Genomic DNA, 14,980 nt, shown 5'->3' with positions numbered 1-14,980 from the left:
CATAGGTGCTCAATAAGAATTTATGGCTTTCATTAATTATGACAGTTAATTTTTCATTTGTAAGATAACTAGTTATATCTTAACATGTGACACTAATGATATTTCTTCTTTGTGTTTTAGACTATCCCCATAAATATGGTCCACAGGGGGGCTGTGCAGATCATTCAGTATTTGAAAGGATGAGGAAGTACCAGATGACTGGTGTAGAGGAAGTAACACAGGTAAGAATTTAAACACTAGCTTACATTTAAGAAATGGAAATGAACCTGGGCATATGTTTCTGCCTTTAAAAAAATGTATGTTCTAGAATTTCTGAGAGATTTGTATCACTGTAAGAAAATAATTTATGTTTTTTAATAGTCAAAGAGGCCAGATAATTTGCCAATAATAAAGAAGTGGTACTGAAATTTGAATACAGATATGCATAACTCAAAGAACATTACATTACACGTCCAAAATATACTCTGCTTTACTTTTATTTTTTTTTTTTGGAGATAGAGTGTCACACACTTGCCCAGGCTGGATTGCAGTGGCACAATCATAGCTTCACTGCAGCCTCAAACTACTGGGATCAAGCACTCCTCCTGCTTCAGCTTCCTAAGTAGCTAGGACTACAGGTGTGCACCACCATGCCTGGCTAATTTGTAATTTTTTTTGTAGAGATAGGATCTTGCTATGGTGCCCAGGCTAATCTTGAACTTCTGGCTTCAAGTGAGTCTCTTGCTTTGGCCTCCCAAAGTGCTGGGCTTACAGGTTTGAGCCACTGTGCCTGGCCTTGCCTTATTACATTTTTTATTATACAGTAAAAATAATTGAATCTGAATTTGTGTTTCATATAAATGTAAATATTTGTATTAGAATTAAAATTAGAGTTACCAACTTGCCCTGATTTGCCTGGTGAATCCCCAGTTTTAACACTGAAAGTTCTGTGTCCCTAGACAAACCAGTCTGGTTCATCACCCTAATAAAAATCTCAGTGCTTATAGACAATTTAATTATAAGGTTTTTGTGGGTGGTTTTTTGCCGTTTGGCTGATTGCTCTTTTGTTCTTTTTTTTCCTGTGGCCTCCTTTTTCTTTAGTCATAGGTGACAGGTCATAATTACTCAAAACATAAATTGAAAATGAGAAAACAGTTTCTCTTTTATGATAAAACATTTATCGTATATTTTGGACACCATTTGTAAAAGTAGTAGGGTGGAGTAATGTTTCTTGAACCATGAAGATTTGTACTTAGATCTGTTTCTTGATCTGCAAAATGGCATAAACAGTTCTATTTCCGATTGGTCTTTTTAATATTAATTATTCTGACATTGAAAAAGTATATATTGGTCTTCTGCCACATGTCAGAATCTGGTAAGTTCTGGAAATATGTGAAGATTATTAAGATAAAAGTTTGTTCTCAGAAAGCATATGGTTTAATTGGAGACACAGAAATAATTTAGGGTAATAAAAGTTTAGAAGCACAGTGATACTCTGCACACAATAGGAGTAGTTGACCTAGCCTTGGAAGTATTTGAGGGCAATAATCAGAAACTTAAAGAATAAACAGGTGGCCAGGCACAGTGACTCATGTCTATAATCCCAGCACTTTGGGTGGCCAAGGCAGGAGGATCACCTTGAGGCCAGGAGTTCGAGACCAGTTTGAGCAACATAATGAGACCCTGTAGCTAAAAAAATATTTAAAAGTTAGCTGGGTGTGGTGGTGCACACCCATAGCCCTAGCTCCTTGGGAATCTGAGGCAGGAGGGTCACTTGAGCCCCAGGAGTTTGAGGTTACAGCAAGCTGTGATTATTGTACTGCACTGCAGCTTGGATGACAAAGTGAGACCTGTCTCTGAAAAAAAAGCAGGAATTAGGTTAGCCATGAGAAGATGGAAAGAATGTTCCAAGCAGGAGAAACAATACATTCAAAAGCCAGAGAAACAGAAAGATTAGTAAAGAATCTTTTATTTGGGCCGGCGTGGTGGCTCACGCCTGTAATCTCAGCTCTCTGGGAGGCCGGGGCGGGCGGATCGTTTGAGCTCAGGAGTTCGAAACCAACCTGAGCAAGAGCGAGACCCCATCTCTACTATAAATAGAAAGAAATTAATTGGCTAACTAATATATATATATATATATATATATATATGGAAAAAATTAGCCGGGCATGGTGGTGCATGCCTGTAGTCCCAGCTACTCGGGAGGCTGAGGCAGCAGGATCGCTTGAGCCCAGGAGTTTGAGGTTGCTGTGAGCTAGGCTGACGCCATGGCACTCACTCTAGCCTGGGCAACAAAGTGAGACTCTGTCTCCAAAAAAAAAAAAAAAAAGAATCTTTTATTTGAGGGGTAGAGTTCAGGACTGGAGTTGTTGCATATGTTCAGTTGAGAAATCATAGTGACTTGTGCTAATATATCAGCGATGTGGATGGAGGAAATGAGACTACAGATTGCTGGATTTGATAGGAGAATTTAGCAGAGTAGCTTGATGTAACATTAATATATGAAAGTAGGTTGCATTTATTTATGTTAGCAGTAGACTACTGGAAATATAATGAGAGGACATCAATAATATCAAAGAATATCATGTATTACAGAATAAATGTAACAAAAGAATTATAAAACTGATATAAGGAAAATCAAAATTTTATGAAAAATATTAAGGAAGATAGATTTTAAATAAATGGAGAGATATACTATGTTAATGGAAAATAATATTTAATATCATATAAATGTCAGTTCTCCCCTTATTGGTATGCAGATTCAAAGCAAGTCCAATACAGATTACAGCAGGCTTAATCATAACACTCAATGGACATAAAATATTATATTACCATCTAAAGGTGGTAAGCAGGAAAAAGGGATTTACCCTAGAGGGTGTTAAGATTTATTATAGTAATTGAGAATGTGATATTAGTGGGAGGGAAAAATTGACTAGGGGAATAAAATTGAGTGCTCAGGAACAGACCCATATAATATGAAACTTTATGTGGTAGAGTTGTAATCCCAAGTTAGTAAGTAAAAGGAGGGAACACTGAATAAGTGGAGCCAGGAAAAATGTTAATCTATTTGGAAAAAGATGAAGTTGGATCTCCATCTCACACTGTATTTGCAGCAAAAGAAAACTCCTGATAAAGTTTTTTTTTTTTTTTTTTTTTTTTTTGAGACAGAGTCTCACTGTGTTGCCCGGGCTAGAGTGTCGTGGCGTTAGCCTAGCTCACAGCAACCTTAAACTCCTAGGCTCAAGTGATTCTTCTGCCTCAGCCTCCTGAGTAGCTGGGACTACAGGCATGTGCCACCATGGCTGGCTATTTTTTTTTTCTATATATTTTTAGTTGGCCAATTAATTTCTTTCTATTTTTAATAGAGATGGGGTCTCACTCTTGCTCAGGCTGGTTTCGAACTCCTGACCTTGAGCCATCCTCCCACCTTGGCCTCCTGGAGTGCTAGGATAATAGGCGTGAGCCACCACGCCCAGCCCTGATAAAGTATTAAATGTCTAAAATGAAACTTTAAAACTCATAGATCTCCCTTTCCAGCTATGATGGAGTATCTGATATTCAACTAGGTCTCCTGCAGTAAGCAACTGGAAAATGGAACAAAATACATGAAACAATTTATTTTCAAAATTAGGCAACAGGCAGTGCAGGATTGAGATCTCTGAGAGCAGTGAAATAAATATCTCTGTGATTGCCTTGCCTTTTTACTCGAATCAAAATTTAAGGTTTAGAACAGGGAAGGGTATCTCAAGAAGAGCAAGAAGTACACAGCAATCTTGCTGAGTTGAAGAGTCAGAGATTAAAAGTTCAGGAAAATTGAGGTGTCTGTACTTATGGGCAGAATACCTGAGAGGAGATAGTTATGCTGAGAAAAAGCCTTGGATATATCTGCATAGGGGTTGCCTTGAATCTTAGCTGAATCCTAAGTTATGCCTGCACAGGGTAAGATTCTATGAGAAAACTAGGAGATAAAGAAAAACTACTGGGGACTCTATGAAATGAACAATTATTAGATATTATACTTGGTAGAGATCCCAAACCATGGTATAAATAGGGCTAATGTAGACTTGTGGTAATGGCTACTTCAGACTTACCTTAACTAAGCAAGGAAACAAGCCTCAAAAAAGTCAAGATGATTTTCAAATAAATTACCTGCCTATCAGTAAAAAGATCAATAATATTTGTTAAAGGAGAACACTAAATCCAGATACTCAACAATGTAACTTCACAACGTTTAGCATTCAAAGAACATTATTATATGACAAGAAATGTAAAAATGTGATCTATGATGAGAAGAAAGACCACCCAGGTAGAAACAGAACCAGTATTTATAGGCATTAACAGACAAGGACTTTAAAACAATTATTATTAATATGTTCAAAGAATTAAAGGCATGAATATAAAAAGGAGATAGTAGAAATTCTAATAAAGAACCAAATGTAACTTCTAGATTGAAAAATACATTATCTGAAGTGAAAAATTTAGTGGGTAGGCTTAAGAGAAAATTATTGCAGAACTCAACATGAGTAAATTTGAATAAAGGAAAATAAAACAATAGACATTATCCATATCTAAGCACAGAGAGAAAATAATTAGAGTCCAGGAAGAGGAGATACAGAAAAAAGTATTTAAAAATTAATGCCTCCAAATTTTTCAGATATGAAGAAAAATTTCAATCCATGGTCCAAGAAGCTCAGTGAAACTCAAGCAGGATAAACACAAAGAAAACCATACCAGGGTTTATTATAATTAAATTATTGGAAACAGCTGGAAATGAGAAAACCATAAAAGCAGCCAGAGAAAAGAAGATACATTTACATAGAGGGAAACAAAGATAAGTATAACTGCTGACTTCTCATCACATAGTGCAAACCAGAAGACATAGAAATAGAATGACATCTTCAAAGGGTTGAAAGAAAACCTGGCAAACTAGGATTCTATGTTCTGTGAAAATAATTTTCAAAATTGAGAGCAAATAAAGATCATTTCAGACAAACAAGATCAGAGAGAATCTGTCTCTAGGAGATCCACACTTCTATGTTAAAGGAAGTTCTTCAGGTAGAAAAAGGATACCAGATGGAAACTCAGATCTATACAATGAGTGAAGAGCATACAATAGTAAATATGTAGGTAAATATGAAGGACTTTTTTCTCATTTAAAATTTTTTTCCAGGAGATCATTACTTAAATCAAAATGATAATGTACAATGGTTTTCGTAATATACAAAGTATCAAAATTTATGACAACATAAAAAACAAGGAAGAATGGAAGTATGTTATTGTGTTTCTTACACTACATGAAGTAGCACAGTTTTGGCAGGTAGAATGTTCTGTGAAAAAGATGGATGTTGCAGACCTTAAAGCTGAAGTCAGTAAATTATGGCCCCAGGGCCAGCTGTTTGTTTTTGTAAATAAAGTATTATTAGAACACAACCATACCCATTCATTAACTCATTGTCTATGGCTGCTTTTGCACTGTAGTGGCAGAGTTGAGTAGTTGTGGCAGAGACCATGTGATCCAAAAGTCTAAATATTTATCATTAGGCCTTATGAGAAAAAGTTTATAGCAATGTCCTCTGCCTTGGGGCAACCAATGAAAAAAATAAAGGAGATACAGATAACAAGTCAATAAAAGATATCAAATATAATTAAAAATGCTTGGTTAATTCAAAAGAAGGTAGGGAAAGAGAAAAAAAAGAACAAAGACTAGATGGGACAAATAGAAAATAAATAACAAGAGAGTAAGTTTAAATCTGACCATATCAGTGATTACATTAAGTATAAATGGACTAGATAACATAAATTAGAAGCCAAGATGGTTAGAGTCATTAAAAAAGCCAGACCAAATCTGTTTAAAAGAAATACAATTAAAGTGTAAAGACACAGAGTTTAAAAGGATGGCAAAGCATACATACATCATACAAGCATTAATCGTAAGAATTTTAAAGTGACCATAATAATATCAGACAATATATTTCAGTTCATAGAATATCACTAGAGACAAAGAGAGACCTTTCATAATGATAAAAGTGTCACTTTATCAAGAAGAAATAACAGTTCTTAATGTTAGTTAATAGTGTAGTTACTGTTAGAGCTGTGAACTACATGAAGGAAAAACTGACAGAACTGAAGGGAGAAATGGAAAACTCCACAAATTATAGCTGGAGATCATACTCGTTTTTGAGTAGACAAGTTGATAGATTGATAGAGCACGTAGACAGAAACTTAGTAAGGATATAAAGCAGCACTAGAACACTACTGTCAAACAACCTGACCTAACTGACATTTATGGAACTCTCCACTCAACCATGGTAGAATAAACATTCTTTTCAAGTGCGTTTAGAATATTTGCTAAACAGATACTAGGTCATAAAGGAAGTCTTGATAAATTTAAAAGGGCTGAAATTATACAGAATAGTATCTTAAGTCTCAAGGGAATTAAATTTGAAATCCATAACAAAAATTCTGGAAAATCAGCAAATATTTGAAAATTAAATTGCACATTTCCAAATAATGCAATTTGTGAAGCCATTTTGAACTGAATGATAACAAAACCACAAAATAAAAAAATTTGTGAGATTCAGGTAAAGCAGTGCCTAAAAGAGAATTCAAAACTTTAAATGATCATGTTAGAAAAGAAGAAAGATCTAGAAATCAGTCATATAAGCATTCATTTTTAAGAGCTAGACAAAGAAGTACAAATTAAATCCTAAGTAAATAGAAGTAATAAAGCAATAGGTAAGAGTTGATATGAGTGAGGTGGAAAACAGCAGAGAAAATCAATTGAAGAGATTAATATGATTGATAAACTTCTAGCTAGTCTGATCAAGAAATAATAGAAAACACAAATTAACGCTGCCAGAGATGAAAGAGGATGTTACTGTAGATATTAAGTGTATATTTTGAATGTCTTGAATCAATAAATTTAATAATATCAATTTAATAGGCAAATTCCTTTAAAGACACAAATTAAGAAAAACAGCACAATCAATAATATATGTGGGTATGTATGAACGAGATTACCTTGATAACTTAATAATTTTCTATCAAGGAAAACTTGAAGCGCAAATCTAATTTCACTGTTGAATTCCAAATATTTAAGAAGGAAGTAATACCAAATCTAATTTCACAGTTGAATTCTAAATATTTAAGAAAGAAGTAATATCAATCTTACATAAAGTCCTTAAGAAAGTAAAGGAGAAGGGAAAACTTCTTAACACATTTTATGATGCCAGTGTCACCGTGACATTCATACCAGACAAAGACATTGCAAGAAAACTAAACTGCAGGCCAATATCCTTCATGAATATATATGTAAAATTTCTTAAACAAAATACCAGCAAATGAAATCCAGCAATAGATGAAGAATATAATACATAATGGTCAAATGAAGTTTATACCAGAAATGTAAGATTGGTTAACATTAGAAAATCAGTCAATATAATCCATCATATTAACATAATAAAGGAGGAAACCCCTCTGATTATCTCAGCAGACTAGTAAAAAAGCATATATCAAGTTTCAACACCTAATACTTGGCAAACTAAAAATAGAAGGAAACAGCCCCAGACTTCTATAAAAAACTGACAGCGGACACCATACTTAAGAAACTAAATCTCTTTCCCCTAAAACCAGAAATAAAAAAAGGATGCTGTTCTCACTTTTTACGCAGCATAATAAGACAAGAAAAATAAATGAAAGATATATAGACTGTAGAGGAGTAAACTGCCTTTATTTTAGGTGATACAAGAGTATGCCAGGAAAATCGTAAAGAATCTTAGAAAAGTTGCTGGAAATAATAAGCAGACTTCTCAAAGGCATAGAGTAAAGTCAGTATGCAAAAATTAATTGTATCCTATATATTGGCAATGACATTTAGAAAATGAAATTTTACAAATCATCTAAAAATAGCATTTAAAAATACAAGATACTTGGAATAAATTTAACAGAGTATGTGCAAGATGTGTACATGAAGAAACTACCAACCATTGCCAAGAAAAATTAAGGATCTAAACAAATGGAGAAATATGAGAAGTATACTGTGTTCATGGTTGGAAGACTCAATGTTAATATATCAGTTCTCCCCAAATTGTTCTGTATATTCAGTGTAATCTCTATCAAAAATCCCAGTGATGATTTATTTAGTAACTGGCAAACTGATTCTAAAAGTTTTTTTTTTTTCATGTTATTTATTTTTTTATTTTAGCGTATGGGGGTACAAGTGTTAAGGTTACATATATTGCCCATGCCCCCCCTCCCCCAGTAAGAGCTTCAAGCATGTCCATCCCCCAAACTGATTCTAAAAGTTACACTGAAATGTAAAGGACTTAGAATAGACAAAACATTTTTTTAAAAGAGAACAATGCTGGAGGATTTATACTATCTGATTTTACAACTTACTATAAAACTACATTGTCATCTTGCCCTAAGGGTAAACATATAGGTCAGTGGAACAGAATAGAGTCCACATGGTCAGTTGATTTTTGTAAAGGTCCCAAGGTAATTTAAAGGAGGACTAAGAACAGTCTTTTCAACAAATGTTATTGGAACTATTGGATATCCATATGAACAAAAAAAAATTGAGATGCACCCACACGTCACACAATTTTAAAAATGGAAAATAGACCTATATGCTAAAGCTAAAGTAAAACTTGTAGGAAAAAACATAGAAATTTTTGTGACTTAGGGATAGATAATTTCTTAGGGCACAAAAATACTCTACCAAAAAAATATATGTAATATAAATGAGACTTGATCAAAATCAAAAACTTTAGGCCGGGCGCGGCGGCTCACGCCTGTAATCCTAGCAATCTGGGAGGCCGAGGCAAGCAGATTGCTCGAGGTCAGGGGTTCGAAACCAGCCTGAGCAAGAGCAAGACCCCGTCTCTACTATAAATAGAAAGAAATTAATTGGCCAACTAATATATATATATAGAAAAAATTAGCCGAGCATGGTGGCGCATGCCTGTAGTCACAGCTACTTGGGAGGCTGAGGCAGTAGGATTGCTTATTAACTTCAGGAGTTTGAGGTTGCTGTGAGCTAGGCTAACGCCACGGCACTCACTCTAGCTTGGGCAACAAAGCAAGACTCTGTCTCCAAAAAAAAAAAATCAAAAACTTTGCCTCAGAAGACACAGTTAAGATTATAAAAACAAGCCACAGACTGTGAGAAAATGTTCACAAAACATCCAACAGAAGTACTCCAGAATATGTAAAGAACTCATAACTCAATTTTTAAAAAGTACACAAATCCCAATTAAACAATGAGCAAAGCATTTGAAAAGATACTTCACAAAAGAAGATATTAAAAATATTTACGATTTTGAAGTAGAGAACACTTTGAATGTAAAAGATTAATATATTTTACTATATGAAAATTAGGAGTAAAAGACACCTTAAAGTGAAGACAAGTTACAAACTTTGAGAAATGCAATGCATAAAATTAATAAAGAATTGTTAAGAAATAAAGAAATATTCCTTTTCCTGATTTGAACAACTAATAAAAACTAACCTGGCCTCAAAGTATATATATTTTAAAAATATATATGTTTATATATATGTATATTTACATACATGTAGTTGTGTATATATGTATCTATTTGAAGGCATTGGAAAGATAACAAGGCTGGGAAGAATTAGACCAAGAACTTAGAGACAGTGTACATGAAGAAAGGTGAGCCTGGCATTTGGGTACACCTTTTCTCCAGGTATGTCTTCCAGTTCCTGAGGAGGTAGATGAGAGACTGAGAAGATGAGTAGAACTGTCCAGACTCATGAAGCTAAGGATGAAAATGTTATTTAGGGTCTATTCAGAAGAGCTTTAGGTTGGGACCTTGAAGGGCTACTCCCTAGGAGTTAAGGTGAATCAGAAAGTGTTGAGCCTCCTCTACTAGGGATTGAAGTTTCATATCACATTTTCTTAGTGTCTGATGGGATTAAGGCGATCCAGGATTAGGAGTACACCAGGCCAAACTGCTTACCAGAAGTAAAGGTAAACCTCTTAAAGATATCATCACCTCAAGCCTTTGCTTATATCTGTGGTTTTCCATATATATTTTCTGGCTCTCAGTTCAAAGTAACCAGCATATGAACAAACAAAACAACATGGGAAGAACAAGGGAATTAACAGACAAAACCATTTAAAAATATCTAGATAATGAAATTATCAGGCGCAGACTTTAATATGTTCAAGTCATAAAGACAAAATTTTAAATTTCAGCAGAAAATTGAAAATGAACAAAAGAACCTGATGGAAATTTTAGAATTAAAAAATACAGCAACAGAAATTAAGAATTTGAGGGATTTAGATCAGATGGTACCGTACAAGAAAATAGAGCAAACCACTAAGAAACAAAAGGATGGAAAATACAGAAAAGAGCATAATAGACATAGATGATACTTTATAAAGATCTACCATATGTGTAGATCTCCCAGAAGGAGAAAACTGGAGAGTCAAGTAAGGCTAGGTAATGTCTTCTTTCTCCCAGAAGGAGAAAACTGGAGAGTCAAGTAAGGCTAGGTAATGTCTGAGAATTTTCCAAATATTTAATATAACAGAGACATCAGACAAATTCATTAAGTCCTATAATTTGGGCAGGATAAATACTTCACATTGAAAACAACATCTCTATTATTAGTAGATTTAGAAATTGTGAAAACCAAAGATGTAATCTTAAAAGCAAACAGTGGAAAAAAGGTTTAATCACCTTAAAAGAAGCAACATAAAAATGGCAGCTCATTTCTCACTGGAAACAGTTGAAACCAAAAGACAGTAGCATGTTCTGAAACAGAGTAACTGCCATCCTGGAATGCTATACTCAGTGAAAATAGATAAAAGTAAAATAGAGGCATTTCAAATTGAGAGTATAGCCAGAAGACCACACTAAAAGTTTTTTTCCTGGTGAAAAGATTGTGGACTCAAATGATAACTTGTAGATGAAGGATTGGATAAAGAACAACACAGTGGATAATTCTAAGTGAATATTGACTGTCCTACGTAACATTGATAATAAAGACTTGTGTGATTGTATTTATTTGTATGTTGTGTATGTGTATAGCAGGAGTCCTCCAACTTTTTAAACAGGAGGCCAGTTCACTGTCCCTCAGACTGTTGGAGAGTGCGCACTGTGGGCCTGGGACGAGTCGGCTGCTAAGCAGGACAGGCAATGGTGGCAAAAACACCCGGAGGGCCAGATAAATGTGTTAGGCAGCCCTTATATAATGGGAGATTTCAGTTCAGTTCTCAATAACTAAGAGCAAGACCCTGTCTCCGCCAAAAAATAGAAAAATTAGCTGGGTGGGCCTAGGGGTGCATGCTTGTAGTCCCACCTACTTGGGAGGCTGAAGCAGGAGATTGCTTGAGCCCAGGAGTTTGAGGTTGCATTGAGCTATGATGATAGCACTTCAGTCTAGCCTGGCCAACAGAGAAAGACCCTGTTTCAAAAAAGAAAAAAAAAAAAAATTCAAAGACCCTGTCTCTATGCTCCCCCAATTCAATTTGGGTTCTATATTACTGTGCCATCAAAATTTACTTAAGATGGCGCTTTTCGATGTTGACAAGTGTTTGAGTGCTTAAATTTAGTACCATTAGTAATTCTTTAAAGAAATACTTATTGAGCATCTCCTGCTTGTTGCCAAGTCTGTGTTAGGTGATAGCAGTACAGTGACAAAGAAATACAGCGGTAGTTTCTTCTTTCCAGAGGTTATGTTCTAGTGGGTGATGTAATGGTGGTGGAGTGGGGACTGAAATTAAAAAAATAATCACACAAATACATGTAAAGTTGCACTATATTAGAGACATTGGTACATGGTTCTGTGAAGTGGTATAATGAATGAATTGACCTTTTCTAAGTCTGAAGGAAGACATTAATAAGATCAGAAGAGGCAGCATCAGCATTTGCAAAGACTATGGCAGGAGACAGACTGTGTGTTGGAAACCTGTAAAGAAAGCTTATGTAGCCATACCACAGAGAACTTGAATAGTAGGGTCTCTTTGTGAAGTAATATATTAGTAATACTTGGACAGGTAACTAGAGGCTGTGCATTGCTGGTTTTTAGTGGAGCATATAAAGAATTTAGGGCTTTATCCTTTGACTATAGGAAGTCATTGAAATATATTATGGAGATGGGTAACATATTCAAAGTTGCATTTTGAAAAGATTGCAGTATGGAGATTAGATCCAAGGCCAGTAGTGGACATGGATTGATTAAATCAAGCATATTAAAGTACTCTAGGTAAAGAAGTAATGGTAGCTTGGGCAACAGTGGTGGACTAGAGATAATGGGCAGATTCCCTAAGTATTTAGAAGATAAATTTGACAGGATAGGTTGGATATTAGATATGAGGTAGAAGAAGATAGCAAAGTATTATAAACATTAAAAACTTGCTTTAGATTTAAATGAATACATATTAAGAGTTATGTTTTGAAAATGTTTAAAAGTGAAGGAGATGCTTGAATAAATAGTAAATCATCTATGTGGAAAATATTATGAGACTAAAAGTAATGTTTATGAATGTTTCATGGTAGCAGAAATACCTATGGTGTTACATAATAAAGCAGAATATCAACTTGTTTATAATATGTGTTCTTAACTATATAAAATTTTAGTAGTGGAGCATACTAATTATCAGAAATGACTCTTTGATGTATAGACACCTCAAGAACAACATGCTGCTAATGGTCCAGAACTTCTGAGGAAAAAACGTACAACTTCAGCTGAAAAAAATACTTGTCAGCTTTATATTCAGACTGATCATTTGTTTTTTAAATATTATGGAACACGAGAAGCTGTGATTGCCCAGGTATTTATAATTATGCACTATTTTAGGAGTTCTCATGTTCTCTTATTGTTTTATTATACCTTTATTATACCTTTCCTTTAAAAATTAAAGTTAGTGTATAACTCATTGTGAGGGAAAAAGTATTTTCAGTTGGGATGTGACAAAATATGTAAGGTAAGTAAACAGATAACTGAAAGACCAGTTAGGGTATTTCAGTGTCACTCAAAAGAGAGTTATAAGAAAATGATTTCCTGAAAGACATGATGACCCTGAAGCTTAGCTTTGAAAAGAGAGTTAAATTTTCTGAGTTACATTATTATTTGCACTTGTGTTTTCTCAGCTCTCATTAAAGTATGAAGTTTTGAAGGTGCCCTTCAAAATGTCCTTTATGTTGAAGGCACCCCGTGAGAATGCGATGAATGCGTTTTTGACCCAAAGGATTTGTGACTGGGATGATGGAGGTAGCACTAGTATAAATGATAGAATTCATGTTGGTGGTGGGGTTGAGCTTATTTTTAGACATGTGTGAAAGCCAGGTGATCATTCCCATAGGATTTTGAAAATGTGGAACTGGAGCTTAGGGAAGATTAGCCTTGAGCTTTCTATATGAATTTGAAGGGTACAAAAGAGAGAGTGAAAATGTAGGAAGAGAATGAAATCAAAAGAGAAAAAACTGGAATATATCTATATATAGTGAATAGGAGGAGGAAGAGATGCTAGTAAGGAAAAATTTAATAGTTAGGGAGGTAGGAAATTATGTAGGATTAGCCAAGGAATAAACAAGTTTTAAGGCAGAGTACATAATTAATTGTATCATTACAGAGATATCAAAGAAAATGATTACAAAAGATAGTTAATTTTTAGTTGCTAGATTATTGATGAACTTTGAGTAAGGTTTCAATAGAATGTGAGGCTGAAAACATTGCAAGCAGTAAGTTTGGCAGAGGCAGTGAAAGTTTCAAGAAAAGGGAAAAATAGAAAAAAAATACGGCGCTTTAGAAATAATATGGAATATTTGGGGGTAAAGGGAGTATAGGGATTATATGAACAAATTGATAGGGAGAGGAAAACAATTCAGTAGAGAAACAATGTAAGATATAAGAGAAAAAATACTGATGTTCTTGAATATCCCCAGTGTCTTTTGAATAAAAGTAATGTTCTTGAAGATCCTCTAAAAGTTTGAGTCAGGAATAAAGAAAAGTTACCTTTTAAGAGGAAGAGTTACCCTTTAAGGAAGATAGAGGTGGATAAAGATGGGGAAATTTGAAGTTAAAGAGAGGGGAAAGTCAAGATGAACTCTCAGTAAAATATGAAGTATGATCTATGGAGAAATGTTTGAGCCACCACTGTTGAAAAGGGAGTAGAAATAGTGAGCGTTGGATAAAAGAATGCTAGGCTTAGTTCAGATTAGAAAGCATGACTTTATAGTGGACCCTATGACTTTCATTAGCAATGTTTGGCAGCCTGAGCTGCCTTTGAAGTTATTATTGTTAATGCTTTTTATTTGACCATCTTATTTTATATTATACAGTTTCCTCAAAAATAGTTTTGAAAGAGTACATACATGTTTTCACATAAAAGTGGTAGCAAGAGTGCTTTTTGTAAATGAAGTTGGGAAGGTTGTATACAGAGTGGTTTAGCAGCCAGAGAGTTTAGTTGGGAGTTGGCTAGGTAAACAAATGCTTTTGTGTTCTATCGCCATGCTTACTCCTCCTAGAATTTAACAAAATCTGAACATATCTTTTTTATATTATGTTATCTCCCTCCTCTCTTTCCTTGCTAGAGTAAACTTCTGTAAATATGTAGGACTTTATCTATTTTATTCACCACTATATTCCCTGTACCTAAAACAGTGTCTATTATATAGAAAGTGGTCAACAAAGCTTACGGAATGTGTACAAGTACAGCAATAGAAGGATTAAAGTCAGGGAATGACTGAGCGTCCTGATATTATCAGGAATGTTCAAAGGATCAATAGAGAAAAATAGATGTGTGACATTGCAGGATGGGTTGAGGAAACAAACTTTTTATGTGACTGAAACAAGAGTGTATGTTTGCCAGAGAAGAATCTGGTAAAGATACAGAATCTCCCCTCTCAGCCCAGCTATCTGTTGTGTAATGTATCTAGTATATGATATAGGCATTTTAAAATTTGAATGTGGTGGAGCATGAGTAATTAATTTTTGATTTTGGAAATGGAAATTAATAATCTTTTTCATATTT

The 14,980-nt window shown here is 34.5% G+C and overlaps 1 protein-coding gene across 1 annotated transcript in view; it reads left to right on the top strand.

Moving 5' to 3' along the window:
- ADAM10 (ADAM metallopeptidase domain 10) overlaps nucleotides 1-14,980 on the top strand; it is a 138,360-nt gene that overhangs the window by 74,383 nt on the left and 48,997 nt on the right. The window contains exons 5-6 of the mRNA XM_012783034.3: nucleotides 121-221; nucleotides 12,629-12,778. Coding sequence (XP_012638488.1) covers nucleotides 121-221; nucleotides 12,629-12,778 — 251 coding nt within the window. The remainder of the gene's footprint in view (nucleotides 1-120; nucleotides 222-12,628; nucleotides 12,779-14,980) is intronic.

The sequence above is a fragment of the Microcebus murinus genome, chromosome 6 (assembly GCF_040939455.1).
Source record: "Microcebus murinus isolate Inina chromosome 6, M.murinus_Inina_mat1.0, whole genome shotgun sequence".
In the NCBI taxonomy this organism is placed as follows: Eukaryota; Metazoa; Chordata; class Mammalia; order Primates; family Cheirogaleidae; genus Microcebus; species Microcebus murinus.
The sequence above is the reverse complement of the archived record's forward strand: the minus strand, read 5'-3'. Positions and strand labels throughout refer to the sequence as shown.